This window comes from Equus asinus, chromosome 21, assembly GCF_041296235.1.
Source record: "Equus asinus isolate D_3611 breed Donkey chromosome 21, EquAss-T2T_v2, whole genome shotgun sequence".
Classification (NCBI taxonomy): Eukaryota; Metazoa; Chordata; class Mammalia; order Perissodactyla; family Equidae; genus Equus; species Equus asinus.
The window spans coordinates 44,785,049-44,802,500 of NC_091810.1; the positions used below are offsets into that span (position 1 = coordinate 44,785,049).

Sequence of the window (17,452 nt, forward strand, 5' to 3'; positions counted from 1 at the left end):
TGAGGTGGTCCCCAACCACCCTGAAGATAGCTGCATCAGCCCCCAGCCTAACACGGGACTCATACACCCGGCACAAGGTAAATGTTTGTTGAATGAACGTCAGTTAGTCCACCGAAGTCATAAGCTGGTGGCAAGGATAGGGTAGTTGAGAAACACTCGGAGAAGGACTAAGGAGAGCCCAGTTATCAACAGAAAAGTATTACGTTAGCAGTTTTGCCAATTAAACCAAAGCGAGTCTGCTGAGTAAGGCTCCCACATCTGAGCTGTTCTTGGAGACGCTTCATGATTCACACCCAAACCATACAAGATTAAAGAAAATATTGGATAAAATCAAGCCAAAGATTAAGTTTGGGGGAAAGATTTTATTGGATAAATTAGAAAAATATTGGTATTGTGCTTCAGAGAAACCCACTTCTTTCCTCGGGCTGCAGGGGCAGAAACAACCTCAGTGCAGAGGGAAAGGGAACATGAATTATTTTAAGTGAGCTTGCTCCATCCTCCCACGGTGGCCACAACCCCACACTCACACACACCGTGCTCATCTGGCAGCCTGGCCAGAATGGAGGGGAACATCCCTTTGTAATAAGAATTCGATTATACAGCTGGGCTGGGGAGAAGGTGAGTCAGGTCTGAATGAGGAGTCCCTGCCCGATTTGCTAGCCAGGGAAGCTGCTGGTAGCTCGCTGTTCCTAGCTGTGTGTGAGGGTGGTTCTGACCAGGGAGGATCGGTCTCCAGTGCAGACACCAGGTTTCCAGGAGAAGCTCACAAGCTACATTCTCCAGAAGGACCCAAAGGAAGTGAAAATGAAAACAGTGGCTTTGGAGGATCCCTTCATTCATTCATTTCCTGAGTCCCTACTATGTGCCGAGTGGACTGGTGGTGAAGGAGAAGGAGGGAAAAAGCTTTCTGCTTCTGTTGTTCAGGTCAACAAAACAGAGATGAACAAATCACTTGTACATGCCAGAGCCAGGAGTAGTCCATCCATGTAGATCGACTCTTCAGTTACTATGGCTTCTAGTATTCTTCTCATTGCTGCTTTAAAAACGAATGACGACAAACTTTGGTTTCCTCCCATGGTAGGGCTCACGTAGAATCTCACAGTACAGTTGTTGTCTCCCTGTCTTCTAGACCAGAGTTGGCCAAGAAAACTGACAATGTGTGTGTGTGTGTGTTTCCCATGTGAGAGAGAGACAGACACAGAGAAGGGAGGGACAGATAGACAGGCTTAGCTGAGGTTGCACAGCTTAAGTTGATGGCAGACTGAAATTACGATTGCATGCAGACTGCAGGATTCCAAGGACTCTGTATCCATTCACTCATGTCTGTGTGCGTGTGTGTGTGTGTGTGTGTACATGTTCCCTCGTGATGTTCATGATAAAAATGTGAACCGATTGAATAATCAAAAAGTGTTCTTTAGATCACCGTACACGTCCACCACCTCCACATACTTCCAACCTTTACAGCAGCGGAGCACAGATCGATAGGGCCGACAAAACACAAACAGGGTACCGGTATAACCATGACTATCCCCATGATGTCCAGGCTTGCTTTGTCACACAAGGTTCTTTGTTTGCATTATCCCATTTACTCTGACCACCACGCTATGACATATACACTATGGTTATGGCAATATTATAATAGAAAATGATTCTCAGAGAGGCTGTGTGACTTGCCCAAAGTCATATAGCTGGGATATGGCAAGACTAGGAGTCAAGTGTAACCCGCGTGTTGCTGAAGTTTAGTTCCTTCCACTTTACTACCGTCTTTTCCCCAGGAGGAAAATGAAAAACGCAAGGCAGAGTCAACATCCACTTTTTGATCACATTCAGATGGGTTAGTTCATGTAATCCTCATTGGTTGGCATCACTCCAAACCTCTTCTAAATATCTCATGGCCTCAGGGTCAGAGACAGACAAATGGGATACATGCCCATTGGCCTAGCCATTCCTTATGTTCTTATCATGGATCGATTGCAAAATGGTTCATCTGGTTTGGGTTCTCACAAGTGAGATATGGCACATTTGCTTGGGCCATCCCATTTATGGGAACTTGACCCTGGCTACCACTTTTGGTGAAATCATTCAGTGCAGTGTTTCAACAGTGAGAACAGAGACAACTTGTGTTTGTGAGTATTTGCACTGTCAGGAGATGATCAGTGCTGACTGCTTGGCCTGCTTCTCTAAGAACCCTTCGGCTGCCCTCTCAGTCGCTACAGCTCTGGAAAGTGCATCTGATGGACTATTTGCAAACAGGTCATTTGCCACATGACTAGACAATACAAAAGACCAGAAAAAGGTTGTAAGTTGACCATGCAGATGAGAGCTACTCATACCCACTGCTGCAAAGAGAGGGAGGGTACCTTAGTGACTTCCGACATCTGGTTCCATTTCATCCTTCTTTAAAAGCTGATAAATAGAAAGCTAATTCATTCACTGGCAGAAGATCCAGGTTTGATTGTTTCATTTACTCTGTTCCACTCCAACTTGGAATAAATAAGCACTGGGAACTCACCCTCGACCACACCAAACACGTAACTCCCACCACCCCCAACCGGGCAGATTGAAAATGGGTAATGCGCTAAGCTTTTTAGACTTAAATGTTTTTAGATATAAATATCCTTAAAAAGTTAGTAGACTTTTCAATCAGATTTTTCAGTAATTCTGAGTTACATTTGCAATTAGCTAATCAGTTAACTCAATATTTTTCTGATAAAAAGGTTTTCGAAATCAAACATTACCGTAAGTACCATCTTTAAGCCTGCATGTGGGATCCACATGATGCAGCCATGACTCCCTTAATACCAAGGTGATTACAGCAAGTAGGATGGTGATGAAGCTCAAACCGGAACTTTTCCTAAACAATGATTCAAGCAAGAAGCAAAGTGGTCCCCACAATGCTTCACCAATAAACTTTCTATAGCAGGCAGCACCACCATTTTTTAAATTTTGATGAAAGGGAAAAAGACACGGGGGGTGGGTGGATGCGTACATGTGAAAATGTGTCTATGTGTCTAGATTGCCATAGGAAATGACCTACACTTTCTTAACTTTCAAAAGCAAACATTACTCTATTACTATTTATACTTTTGTATCTTCTTTAGAATTAGCTAAACACACACAAACCCAAAGGGAGTCCTTCTCTCAACAGATTGTGACTAGTCCAGGAATAGCAAATGCATGGCCCTCACTCCCAATGCTCCTCCAGAGTCCACAGAAGACACTACCAATGGACCAGGGCCTCCTATCCAACAAGCCTGGCTGCCCTCAGAATCCTCCTTAACACAATGCTCCAGGCAGCTTCTCCCCAGGGATCAGGGTAGACAATGATACCCTGGGCTCTCCTGGACTTGGCCCAACCCCACTCACTTCAGAGAAAGTGAAAACGATGCTAGACGAAAATGGTTTACACGTCAGGTCACCAAACAATGCTACTGGATATGGCTTAAGTAGGAAATGGAGAAAATCTCCATTGTTCCAGTTAAACAAAAAAGGTATTGTTGAATACCTTCGACGCAGGAGGCACTGGCTTAGGCAATGCAATTTGGGGGCAAATCCCACCGTAATGAATTTCCAGGGATCCTGTGACTAATAGGTTCTATCAAATGTAACTTGAAATAAGGGGGTCTCAGGTTGGAGTGTGAGAGACTATTTGTTACATAAAGGTACCCATTATGATGTGTTTCAAGCTGTCTAGAGTAAAAAATTTTTCCATATATTGGCAGATGTGAAATAAACGCATATAGATATATATGGATTTATATATAAAAGCATGATAGTAAATACATTTATCCTACATTATTTATATATCGTAAGTCAAAATACTAGTTATAAACTATTAAAACAAGCTTTAGTAGAAAATACTACGAATTGAGCTTTTAAAGTGAAAACTGCTGTAAAGCGTCATCACTGTGGAACTAAAGAAAATCTTTTAAAATCATAAAAGGAGAAACACAGAACTAAGTACTTCTCTTACCAGTGGTCTGAGTTCTGGATGCGTCAGGATATATCCATTATTTGTGATTGCAAAGGCATAACCGTGAATCCCTAACTGTAGGAAGAAGTGAGAAAGAAACCTTCATTAGCTTGCTCCCTGGTGAACTCATGAAGCATAAAGCAGCCCGACATTTAGTAATTTACAGCTTAAACTTGGCATTCATAACCCTTATCAGCACAATATTTCATTAAAATGAATGCAAGACGCTGATCCTTGACATTTGGTTGGAAATGAAGACCTGTCACAGGATAAGCTCAGCAAATAGCACAATTTAAAATGTCACATCCCCACGTTGGCATCCAAAGGCCTTACTCTGATTTATTTTAAATGAAAACAATTACATTTAAAAAAAAAAAAAGAAAGTGGCTAATGTTTCTGGAAAGAGTCTAAGTCCAAGCGAACAGGATTTTATCCACCTGGGTGTCTTCTCTCTCTGTGATAAAGAAAGGGGGGCCTCACTTGGACTCACATCTAGGCTCCCTACAATTCTACACCCATAGGGGCCATCTCAAGCATGCGCTCTCCTAGGCAGTCATTTTCCATAATTCTTCAAGGATGAAAGTGTCCCCACCAGCCCATATAGGAGCCTGCCAACCCCTTTTATATTCTTTCGTCTTTAAATTGTGAGGCTGCCAAGCTTTTCCATGCATGCTTCCATCGACACAAAGGCTGGGTAATTTTCTATGCAGAGCCTCACTTAATTTATGTTTTCTGACTAAATGGGACTATGGGAAATAGTTTGAGAGCAATGAAATGTTTTATTAGCTTTAAAAAGTATGTAATCAAATTTAACACTGCACTTATTTAAATAATAATCCCGGCTTTTTGACAATATTTCTATTACACAGTTGACTGCACCCATTGGCTACAATAAATTTACCTACAAATCATTCATGTATTAAATGGCCTCTGGCATAAAACCCATACTGATCTCTCTCTCTGAAGAAAGAAAATGTAACCCACTTTTGCCAGAGCAGTGAAAGGGGAGAAGAAAAAAAAATCCTCTTTTTTTTCCGATGAGTTATTTCACAGTTCTGAGCTCTCACTGCTACTTTTCTTTAAAATTGTCTGCCGCTCATGTTCTTGAATATGATACTATTAAATGATCCAGACAACAGAATTTACAAACCAAGAATGACCCCGTCTGCTTGTTAGCTTAACGTCAAGGTGATGTGAAATTAACTTCAGAGAATTTAACACCGGCAATTAAAAGTTTCCTTGCATTACATAAAGCAAATATGCACGTGGTAGTCAAGGGCAACAGACATTTTCTCCTGGAGTTACCTTGCACGGCAAGTCTTAATAAGATTCTACTTGACTCTAATGATAAAAGTATATTTCATTATGCTGTGAAAGATAAACCAAAGATTTCCTATCCTTTGAGATGAATATCGTCTCTTTCATCTTGTCCCTTGGAAAAATGTCAGACACAGTCAACACTGCATTAATTATCATTATTATGTCCCAGTTTAATACGGACTGGAGGGGTCAAAAAGGACTTAGAAAGTTTCACTTTTTCCATTAAAGGCAAAAGTGGTATTTGACTGGAAATTCGAACTCAAAATTAGACCAAACAAATGATATTTTATAGTTAGCTAATATATTCAGTGCCTTCTAATACACATTACTTCTGTTCTTGGTTTGCTTGCAGGAAGTAATGCTCAAAAGAAGATAGAGCTCCCTGGTTATGCTCTCTTAATGCCCTCTACTTTTCTGGTACAGCACTTATCAAAATGATAATAATCAATTATTTGTGAGGTTGATTATAAATAATCAAGGCATCAGTCAAGGCTTTGTTATTTAATGCTTGCCTTCCCACCAGAATATAAGTTCCATGATGGCCAAGGTTATACTATGTGGTTAAAAATATATGGCGATGGGGATGGAGGGAAGAGGAGTAGGGAAAGGAGAAAGAGGAAAAGCAGGAAGCGGGGAAACAATCAAAGAAACTGACTTGAGCACAGATCCTACAAAGCTAACCCAAACTTTGCTTCCTCCTCTGGCATGCAGAGGCTGAGCTGACCTTCCCACTCAGGGTCCTCCACTCATTGTTCAACTGCAATCTCTGCTTCCTTGTTGCCCATCTATGCCTCAGCCTACCAGAATCTGCCGTGGCCATATCACCCCCACACCTAGATGCCATCAGAACTCCTTTCTCTGCAATTGCCTGTGGCCTCCTAACTGCCAAACCCTTGGAGAGGTCTCTCTCGAATCTTTCTGTTTATATTAGCTGACTTCCCCCTCCTCCTTGACACTCTATTCCCTCAGCTTCCAGGCCCCATACTCCAGGGTTTCCTCCTTTTCATAGTATCCTCATCCTCCACCCACCCTCAAGCACTCGTTTCCCTGAGTTTATATCCCTCCTGCCCCTTGTCTATCTTACTCTCTCTTCCTCAAAAGTATCAGCAACTGCCTGGGTGCTGCTCATCTCCAGATCTGTGCTCCAGCTTTGGCCTCTCCCCTCAGTGGCTAATCCAAGTCCCCAAGTGTGTGTCGGTCCCTCTATTTGGACTTCCCTCAGGTGCCTCAGATTCACCCAGCCCAACATGGCACCTCAACTTAGGGCTGCTCTTCCCATTCTTCTCTCTCTCCATCAGTGCCACTACCACCCACCCAGACTCCTAAGTTAGAAACTAGAGCATCATCCTTAGACTTCTTTCTCTCTTTCATCCTCAACTTCTTGACCCAAGTATTCACTAATTTTTCTTCCACAAATTACTCAGATTAAACTCTGCGTCCCCACTCTACCATCCATGGAGATTTAATGGAACAGAGTTCCACAATGGTCCTAACTGCTCTTCCTGCCTCAAAGCTTGGCCCTAACAAAATCATCCTCCAGATTGATCAAAGTCAAAGGTAACGCTGACCCTGCTGCTCTCCTGTGTAAAACCCACTAAAGGCCTCTTTCATGTGTAAGATAAAATCCATGGTCCTGTCCATTAGGTCTCTCTGGGGGCTGGCCCCAGTACCTAAGTACTCAGCCCCACCTACTTTCACTCACTGCCTTTCAGGGCACATGGCAGCCACAACAACTCCACTTCAGTTTTCTCTTCCCACCAGACCTTTACTCACTGAGTGCCAGCTGCCGAGAGCACCACCCTTCCCATCTCCCCTTGGCTAATTCTCACTCATGCTGTAAGCTCAGCCTCAGAATCGCCTCCTACAAAAAGTCTGTCCTGACTCTCCCCGTTGCTCCCTCCTTTCCATACCAGATTTCCATAAAACCCTGAGAATTTTTCCATGACCACTTTTGCCCTAATGCATGAAAATGCTATACCTTCTTTCCTGCATCTCAACTGCATCTGCTTCTCTTTCCTTCCTCTGCCTCATTCTAGATAAGGCAGTACCTCTCCCATCAGATTGTATTCTTTGTGCGGAAGGAACCAACTCGCTCATCTTTGACCTGTGTAGTCCCTAGCATCATGTCAGCACATGGCAGGTGCTCCAGTAAAGCTTTGTGTATATTTAAGACATTTATCACTTTACCCAAATATTATCTAGTTCATCTTTAAAGTCTGAACTAAAGTAAATATAAGAAATGAGCTGAAAAGGAGAAGCTGGTTTGCTATGGCAGGTGCCTAGTTAGTCCTTCTCAAGGCTGTGCCAGAGAAAGTCTTCCCCACATTCCGGAACTGTCTGGCTAAAATCCTTCCCAGGAGAACAGTCTGAGAAAGTAACATCAGAATGTGCTGTTGGTTGCTGGTGGCATACGGATACAACCTAATGTAGATGTAAGAAGAGAAACTCTGGGCAAATCTCAAAACACGTTCAGTGGATGAATCTCTCAGAAAACCCAAAGCTTATACTATGACAATGTCCAACATTTGGTTTTGGCCACAAATCAATATACTGATGAAATCTCTAATTTTTGTTTCATCCGAAATAGAGCCAGTCTTCCTGTCCATTCTAATGTGCAGTGCCGTGGAGTAACAGAGAACAGAGCAGACACAAGGCCTCCTAGCACTTGGGGCTGCCAAAGGGGCCCTCCTCCTGAATCAGGCTCTCCGGGAGGCCAGGAGCCTCGAGGTCTAACAGGGAAGGGAAGGAGGCGCTTCCCTTCCAAGCGTAGAGACTTTGGGCTAATGAAGTGAACCTAATTATAAAATGGCTCGTTACGTTAAACAGAGGCTGTGGTGTCTGGAAATTATTGCTGGGGTGTCTGGAATTCTTAATAAAAATTACAGGAAGTCTGATTGCTTGTGGGAAAATCTATGAAGCTAAGGGAAAAGAAAGAATTCTATCTTCTGGGAAAACCCCAAGAGCCAAGAGCTGACTCATCTTTACAAGGTGTTAATCAGGAGGGAAAGGTCTGAGCCACACTCTGCTCCCTGGCGTGCTCCCCTCCTGAACCAGAAAGGCTCGTCCGGCCATGGCCGGCCCTGGCTGATGGCACACCTCTTCCCAAGGCTCTGTGTGGGCACCAGAGGAGGGATGACTGAGGTTAAGGTATGTCATACCTGTGTCTCCGGTTCCCAACCTGACTCTCGGGAAAACATAAAACAGAAGTGCCTATATTTCAGGCACTGATGGTTCATTTTCTGTAGCTGATCTTTCTCTATTCACTTGTTACACTTTGTTTCATTCATCTTTTACTAGCTGACTTATGTTGAGAAAATTATTTCAAGTATCCTTAACTAAAACTGGGCCAAGAGGTGCCCACTTCCTGGAAGCATAATCAGGGTTCAATGGGAATAGTACGTATAAAACGCTTTTACCAAACTCACAGTAAAAAGTTCAATAAGGGATTTTTGTTTCATTTTATTTTAATATTACTATTATTCCTAATATTTTAACTATTACTGTTATTATTGTCACTTATTTTCCTAATGGCTTTGGGGTAATAGCAGCTAAAATCATGGCTTGCTAATTGTGAGGCTTGGTGAGATATTTAAACTTTCTGTGCCTCAGTTTCTTTAGCTGTAAAATGGGCATAATAGCAGTGTCTACCTATTATTAAGTGAGATAATACTATAAAGAGCTTAGCACATTGCCTGGTAGCAGAATCTTTGAGAAACAGACTCACAGGGTAATTGCTATCAGTTCCACATTATGTTCATACTTTCCTGATTTACTGGGCATATATCAAAAAGTGGCCCTGTCCTGGGTTTCTACATCTTTTCATATGAAATAAGAGGCTTAAGAATTGTTTGGAAGCATTCTCTAAATGTGGAAGGTTCTTCCTTAAAGAGTGTGCCAGCAATTCTGGGCGTCTAGGTCTGGGGATTTGAATACAAGTATAGTCCACTGTCTTTAGGGCCTTGAATTCCTTCCTCATCCCCTTGACTTTCAGTCCCTGGGCAGCTACACAGTTTCCAACACTGCTGCCAGTATGGTGCAGCCAGTAGGGAAAACAATACAGAGATTTCTCAAAAAATTTAAAAAAGGTGGGATCAACCAGAAGTCCTCTCATGCCTCTGGACACTTAACTCCAACTGTAAAAGCCTTTGGTGGTGGATGAAGCTGGTCATCAGGGCCCCAGGGTGGCAGGAGGGAGAAGGGCCTTTGTCATCTCAATAAACCAGAATAGGAGAGTTCTTTTGCTAAGGAGGCTACCTTTTCTGAGCCTGGACACCTGATTTTAGCTCAAAGTTCATTTCCTTTTGTTGTGCAGGTGGCTTTCTACCTGGATCACCTAAAGGCATCAGCATATGGAAACAGACATCCGGGCTTGTTGAAGAAGTTTCCTTTTCCACCGGTAGAGCAGGTACTAAGGACCAGACAGGAAGTGCTGGGAAGAGCCAAACCCTCAGGGGTCTCTGAGAAGCCTGGGCCGACAGGTGGAGGTGCAGCAGGGGCTTATGGATGGCAGTGATGATGCTAATGTCCAGGGTTGAGGGGAGCCCCAGAAGGCAGGGGTACCCACCACCCCAGACTGAACAATCCTTCATGACCCTCACTCCTCAGCCCCCATCATCTTCCCATGGACTGTTTGGCTTTCTTAGGAAAAACAGAGTGTAGAGGAAGACGATTTTAGGTGGCATATGGGCCTGGCATTAAACTTATTAGCCAGAAGCACTAGTGAGAGTCAGCCCCTTTAAAACTCCTTTCAGGGGCCGGCCCCATGGTTGAGTGGTTAAGTTCGCGTGCTCCACCTCGGCGGCCCAGGGTTTCACAGGTTCGGATCCTGGGCGCGGACATGGTGCCACACATCAGGCCACGCTGAGACAGCATCCCACATGCCACAACTAGAAGGATCCACAACTAAAATATACAACCATGTACTGGGGGGATTTGGGGAGAAAAAGCAGAAGGAAACAAAAAAAAGATTGGCAACAGTTGTTAGCTCAGGTGCCAATCTTTTTAAAAAAAAAAACAACTCCTTTCATCCTTCCAATTATATCAAAAAGAAAGTTTCCTTAACACTTGCCTTTAATACTACCTTAAAAAAAAAGAGAGTGAGAACAGACCTTAAGTTCAGAACCTTAGATTATCAAGTAATCATTTAGTACTATTATTTTGTTTTTATGAGTCTCTTTTTACAATTATCTTCCATAATGGCAAATGACCCTGGCTTTTCTTTTTAAATAGTGATGGTGTTTCCTGTAAAAATGTAGTTAAGTGAAGAAAGGTCTGAGTTGATTTACAAATGAAGTATTAAGTAGTTAATGGTACAGATGGTGCATGAACAGGGCACCACGTCATGCACAGTATGGGCACAGCTGAGATCCATGGACCTGGCTCAAATCGCCTTCACCACTTCCTCCTTATGTGGCCCTGAGCCCTGTGAAACTGAGTCTCCTATGAGCAGAATGGATACAGCAGCACTGCATTTATCTGAGGAGGGTTTGGTCACATGATGTGGGTAACCCACTGTGCACAGTGCCTGAGTACTCGGCCAACGTCATCTGTTAATATTACACCGTGAGGCACCCTGTCTTGTACCACAGAATGGTGCTTTTCAAACAGCTGTTTTCTGCACCTCTCATTTTGTATCCAACCCTCTAGGAGTGACCTGATCATTTTGGCTACAGCTGTCGGTTCAGTGACTGGCGTGGATAAGAGTTTGCCTGGGGAATGGCTGATCCATTCCCTTGCTCTTATCCCAACCGCTGGTCAAAAGATGGGCCTGTCCTTGTCGTCAAACTTAAGAATACTGCCTAATGCACATATCCTTGTGTCATAAGCCTTTCCCCATGTCTTTCAAAACTCTTGAAAAACCCCATTTTTAAAGGTGGTAGAGGGTCCCAGCGTGTGGTTGCCTGGTCAGTCATTCAGTCAGCCCATCGTTCTGTTAGGGATTCTAGGTTAGCAAAGGTTCAGAGGACGGGAAGCCCACAGGTGCCTGAACCTGGCATGGGAAAGCTGTCAACAGCTCTATGCAGGCAGCATCCCCTGTGGAAGAGGACTGTAGGTACCAGGAGGCCACGGGTCACACTTGTCCTCTTGACCAGTGCATTACCATTGCTCCCAATTAATGATAAGGGTCAACACTTCATTAAATCTATAAACCGGTTCTATTGTTATCACCACTGGGCAGAAAGGGAACTAAGGATTTGAGGGACTTGTCCACACCCAGCTCCTCAGGATGGAGCCTGGACCCCAGGTGTGTCTGCCTCCAGAGCACTAACCACTGCCTTTCTCCTGCTGAGGCCCAGGAAGGCCCATGGGCTTCTCGCAACTGTGATGAATCAGGCTCAGCACATGATGGAAGGAGGTGGCAAGGAACGGGGCCCTGCCAGCCGGCCAACAATCTCAGATTCCTGGCCTCCCTCCAGATGGGGACAGAGGGAGTCCTCGTCAATCTACGAGCGGGCCCAAAATGGAGATGGGAGAGCCAGTCTGCTCGGTGCTGGAGGAAGAGGGGATGGGTGTAATTTCAACCCTTGTGCAGTCAGGGGCAACACGTTGGTCCATTGAACCCCTCTTATCAGGGAGCAGGGGCTGCTTTCCACCCTCCCGCACTCCCATGCTCAACACACACATTGCAACGGCTCTGGGGCAGTTCTGCACGGCTGTGACAGGGCTTAAGGGGACTGTCTCCCCACCTTTTCATTTGCTTTATGAGGATCCCCACTAGGGAACAGGTGAGAGTTTTCTGCATGGGTTCAAGCACTCTCTGGGCCATCTTTCTAAAAGTAGAACCTGATCATGTCACTCCTCCGGCTAACCTGTGTATCAGAAAAATATAATGATCACATCTCAACTTATCATTTCACATGTGACTGTTCAGGCCGACGTCAGAGGAGATGATGAAGAAAAATAGCAAGTCAATTTAAATTTAAACAGACCTGTTCGGTAACTGTGCAGGTGGCATAAGGACAAGGCAATGCATTATGAGGGTGGTAAGCAAAAGGCTGACGTGGACAACACTGCTCAGAAGGAAGGGGAGTAGGAAACCTGACTTTGGTGGAAACCAGGCTCCTGGTATGTCTGTTGCTCTGATTTCATTAAAGTACTTATTTACCACATCAGCAGATCTCAAGCAGCCAGAGAACATAAATACCAATTAATGTCATCCCCATGGATGCGAAAATGGCTACTGCCACCACATCACCTTCGGAGCTACTTGCCATCCCTCTGCAAGCAGCCCAGGCAGCACTGTGGTCTGTCAGCTTCGGGCTGGTGCTCGTGTTATGCCCGCCTGGCCCCAGACAGACCACAGGGAAGTCACGTGGAACTTGGGATGCTTGTTCTCATGGAAACAGGGTTAGGCCTAGCTGTGGGTGGCACTGGGATGGCCCATGACAGTTTCTCTGTCCCCATATATAGGAGAACTAAATAAATTGAAGGAGTAGTGCTGGGAGCAGAGTGCTAGGAATACAGTGTGAGCCAGATAGAGGGGAAAGCATGACCTCTCTCTCTCCCTTTTGCAAAGCTGGCCTCACATGCAGAGCTGGGTTCTAGCATTTCCACCCTCCTTTCTGAATCCTTTCAATCTCATGTTCCTTTTCCAAGGAGCCATGCCTTACAATGCCCCTTATGTTGTTCTAAACTCCCAAAGCAGTGGCCTATTAAGGCCTGTTCTATCTTCTTTCTTCTAAAATTACCTACTCTACCCATCAATTACCCCAAGACTTAAAAAAACAAAACTTACAATTCTCTTAGTGCCATGGATTTTAATTTAGCATTAGGAAAGGAATATTAATTTGTACCCTGGCACCTTCCAAGATAGAGAAAATACCCATTTAATAGAGTCAGAGACCATTTTTCTTTGTGCCTCATTGGGTTCCTGTTAAGAAGTTACAGATTTTAGAGGGTTCTGAACTGGGTGAGTTAGAACTGGCTTAGAAGACCATCAGAGACATTACCTATGTAGACCCACCTAGATGTGTGTAGACTTCCACAGGCCCACACAAACCTGGGTAGGATGCACAGACCTACTTAGACCTGCACGGACTATTACTTTTCTACCAACAGAAAGAGAGTAGACGAGCCTCTTTACGTCCTGTTTTCATCATCACTGTGGGAGGCTGTGAAATTATCTTGGACATTTGGCCCTTGGCTATTAGTCAGGAGACATGTTACCTTGTATTTGGGAATGGTCTTCAGAAGTTCTTTCACTGGGACATCTGTGCCAACCACGCCCAGAAGAATGCCTTTTGATCTCTGTTGAAAACAAACATTAAACAAGAGCAACAATAGTAAGTTAATTTGGTAGAAGAAATAGAACCTCGTGAGAAGCCACACACCGTAGATCACTGTCTGGTGCCTTCTCCAAGCAGATAGAGATTGAAGATTAACCCAGATCTCCAAGAGGGACCCTCTTCTACCCACCCCCCACCCCCGCCCCAAAATACTGATGACAAGAAGGGTAGCTTCTGAGGCCAAACAATCCTTCTCTCCTGAGAATCAAGAATTGATGTGAAGAAGCTAACGACTGTGATCATTAATCAGTTTCTCTCATGGAAGCTTTCTACAGGAAAGACTTGGCATGTTAACCACTTTCTCAATTTACACTGCCATCTGGTGCCCAGGAGAGAGAGACTGAATAGCCAGAGAAAGACATGAAACCCTAACATTTATAGCAGCAAGTTGGAACCAAGGATGAAGGTGAAGGAATAGGCTTCTGGTGTCCCACTTTTCCGGGGTCAACGTGATGTGCTGAAACTTTCCAGAAGTTTCATGTCAGAAATGCTTTCCAGAAGAAGATACACATTGCTACTGTCCATTGTCTCCCTCAAATTCAAGGGCACCCAGAACCTCAGACTGTGACCCTATTTGGAAACAAGGTCTTTGCAGATGTAATACGTTGAGGATCTCAAGGTGAAATCATCTTGGATTTAGGATGGGCCTTATATCCAATGGCTGGTGTCTTTATAAGACAAGGAGAAGACAGACAGACACGTGAGAGAAGAAGGCCATGTGAAAACTGAGGGAGAGATTGGAGTTACCCTACCACAAACCAAGGAACGTCTGGGGCCACTGGAAGAGGCAAGGAAGGATTCTTCCCAGAGCCTTCAGGGGAAGCATGGACCTGCCAATGCCTTGATTTTGGACTTCTAGTGTCTGGAACTGTGAGAATAAATTTCTATTATTTCAAGCCACCTCATCTGTGGCACTTTGTTTACTACAGCCAGAGGAAACTAATACAAGGCTGGTAACTATAAATAAGAGAAAGGGCATCCCACCACAATCAAGAATTCTCTCTGCAGTTTTCCTCCCTTTGCTCAATTAACACTTCAATTTTGGAAAAGTGTTGCATACTATAAAATGATACTGGCTTGAATTCCTCTCATCTATTCTTGATTTCATCATTCTGACAGCAGGATTAAAAGTGAGGAAAAATTACATGCCCCCTATCCTTAGAATAAGCAAATAAATAAATAAAGGTCACTAGAGCTTGAGTCAGAGGGGGTCTGAGAAAACAGTGTTCCTGTCATCAAGCAGGAGGCACAGCCACTGTACTCACGGTTTCATTCTGCTTACTAAACACGGGCATGGCGACCGTGGTCATGAGGACAAGGCCCTGATCATCAGCAAGCTGGATAGAGAGAGAAAGGCCAGTTACCTGAGAATGATCTAGAAACCACAGTGCTGGAGGCCATCCCCCTTGACCGTCTCATCCTTTCCTGACCAGGGGCCGTTGGGAATGGACCAGTGCCCACTCAAGCCTTTAGCCTAGGACGGAGGGCAATGTCCCTCCCTCCTGATTAGCAGATGAGGATCCCAGCCCCAGGCAGGAGAAACAAAGTCGGCCACCATCAGTCATGCCAGCTGATCTGTTCACCGCATTCAGCCATTTTGGTTCAAATAAAGCCTTGTTTGGATCTTAGTGATTCGTTTTATTTTATTACCGCAGATTGATTTTACTATTTTACTTTGCAGACATTTATGTTCAATATGTGCAATATTAATGCTTCTCCTTAATCTGAAAATTGAAGATCAGAAAGCATGAGTGTAAGGGGTTTTATGAATTGCCTTGCTGGAAACAATGGAATCTGGAAGCACTTATTCTCCCCAAGGTAGCTGAGTCAAGGCCTTTTTGGACCTCTACAGATCTCTGCATGCCAGTCCCAGATGGAAAACAAACAAAACAAAAACAAAATAAAAAAAATAACTCGGCATCTGATCCCTAAAATCACCGCTAAGAAGCTAAACATGTCTCCCGGAAGAACGACCTTGAAGTATGGCACGTGGTACTCTTCTGTAACCCTTTGACTTGCATAGAGATGCACCGAGACCCTCCATCACATTTGCTTTTCGCACAGTGTTGGGAGACAGCAGGAACCCCTTCTCTGCCCCAATAATGAATGGGGAAACAGAGTCCTAGACCACAGTGGGCTTTAGTTTGAGACAAATCTGGTTCTAATTCTCAGCTTTGAATCTTTATTAACTGCATAAGCTAAGCCTTCATATCCTCATATAAAACAATGCCAATTTTTCCCCAGCATTGTTGCCATGAAGATAGAATGTGAAACTGCCTAGCATGGCACCTGGCATATGAAGATGCTCAAAGGATGTTAGTTTCCTCTCCCTGCCTTGTGAGTCACACAGCTAGACCATAGCAGCATCCAAAATGAGATCAAGGCATGTGGCACTGCTGATAGGCACCAAAATTGGCCTGGCAAGTCTAGTGGGAGAGGGATACTTCCTGGTTTCATTGCCCATTCAAGTCTCAAATGAAGCAATCTGTGATGAGAATCCACTATCTTCAGTCTAGAGTGTTTTCTGATGTTTTGGCACTTCTCATCCCTACTTTATTTCCATAGAAAAATCAAGTACTGCTCCCTCAGTCTTCTTGGGAAAAGGTATTATAAAGAGAAGATCCTAAAATCTAAATCTTTGAAGCCCCCATGGACTGGCTTGCCTCTTGAGTAAAAAGTCATTAAAGACAGTCCATCTTCCACCAACCTTTTCTTCCAATGGATTCTTCAAGCTCTAGGGCCTGACTCCTGGTAATGTGGTACACAGAACAGCAGCACCTGCATCCCTGAGTGCATCAGAAATGCATAATCCCAAGCCCCACACTCCAGACCCTCTGAATCTTTATTTTAATAATTAGCATGCATATTAAAATTCAAGAAGCATTGTTAGAGGGCAATCCTTTCCACTTCATATCCATCAATAATCATGGTACTTAAAGAGAAGTTCACAGATTTTGGGAGTAACTCCTAACAGGCATCAAGGCGGCCATGTTTTTATTAGCTTTTGTTGTTTGTTTTTTTGAGGAAGATTAGCCCTGAGCTAACATTTGCTGCCAATCCTCCTCTTTTTGCTGAGGAAGACTGGCCCTGAGCTAACATCCATGCCTATCTTCCTCTACTTTTTTTTTTATGTGGGATGCCTGCCACAGCATAGCTCACCAAGCAGTGCCATGTCCACACCAGGGATCTGAACCGGCGAACCCTGGGCCGCTGAAGCAGAATGTGCGAGCTTAACCGCTGCGCCACCGGGCCAGCCCCTAGTTTTACATCTATATCAAGATGATGCTATATCCCCTCCATGACAAGTAAGACGAGGCAAGAATCTCATGGTCCCTCAAAGACTGGGAATTCATGGTGCGATGGTTAATTTTATGTGTCAGCTTGGCCAGGCCAAGATGCCAAGTTGTTTGATCAAACACCAGTCAAGATGTTGCTGTGAAGGCATTTTTTAGTTGTGAATAACATTTAATCAGTAGACTTTGATAAAGCAGATTACCCTCCATAAGGGGGTGGGCCTCATCCAATCAGATGAAGGCCTTAAGGGAAAAAACAGATCCCCAAGGAAAAAGGAATTCTGTTTTCAGACTGCCTTTGGTCTCAGGACTGTAACATCAACTCTTGCTGGAATTTCCAACCTGCAACCTACCTTACAGATTTCAGACTTACAAGCCCTCACAATTGTGTGAGGCAATTACTTAAATCTCTCTCTTCAAATATATATCTCTATCCTATGTGTTTGTATCTATATATCTATATCTATATTTGTCTCCTATGGTTCTTTTTTCTAAAGAGCCCTGACTTATACACATGATAATCACATACATTATTTGGGGCAGTCTAATTTGGGTATTAGAGTCAGCAAACAAACTTACTT

The 17,452-nt window shown here is 44.0% G+C and overlaps 1 protein-coding gene across 1 annotated transcript in view; it reads right to left on the bottom strand.

The window, feature by feature from the left end:
* Positions 1-17,452, bottom strand: part of CACNA2D3 (calcium voltage-gated channel auxiliary subunit alpha2delta 3) — an 824,272-nt gene that overhangs the window by 193,587 nt on the left and 613,233 nt on the right. Inside the window, exons 15-17 of the mRNA XM_044754812.2 lie at positions 14,844-14,915; positions 13,460-13,540; positions 3,974-4,048 (exon numbers count right to left, since the gene is read on the bottom strand). Of these exons, the coding sequence (XP_044610747.1) occupies positions 3,974-4,048; positions 13,460-13,540; positions 14,844-14,915 (228 nt within the window). The remainder of the gene's footprint in view (positions 1-3,973; positions 4,049-13,459; positions 13,541-14,843; positions 14,916-17,452) is intronic.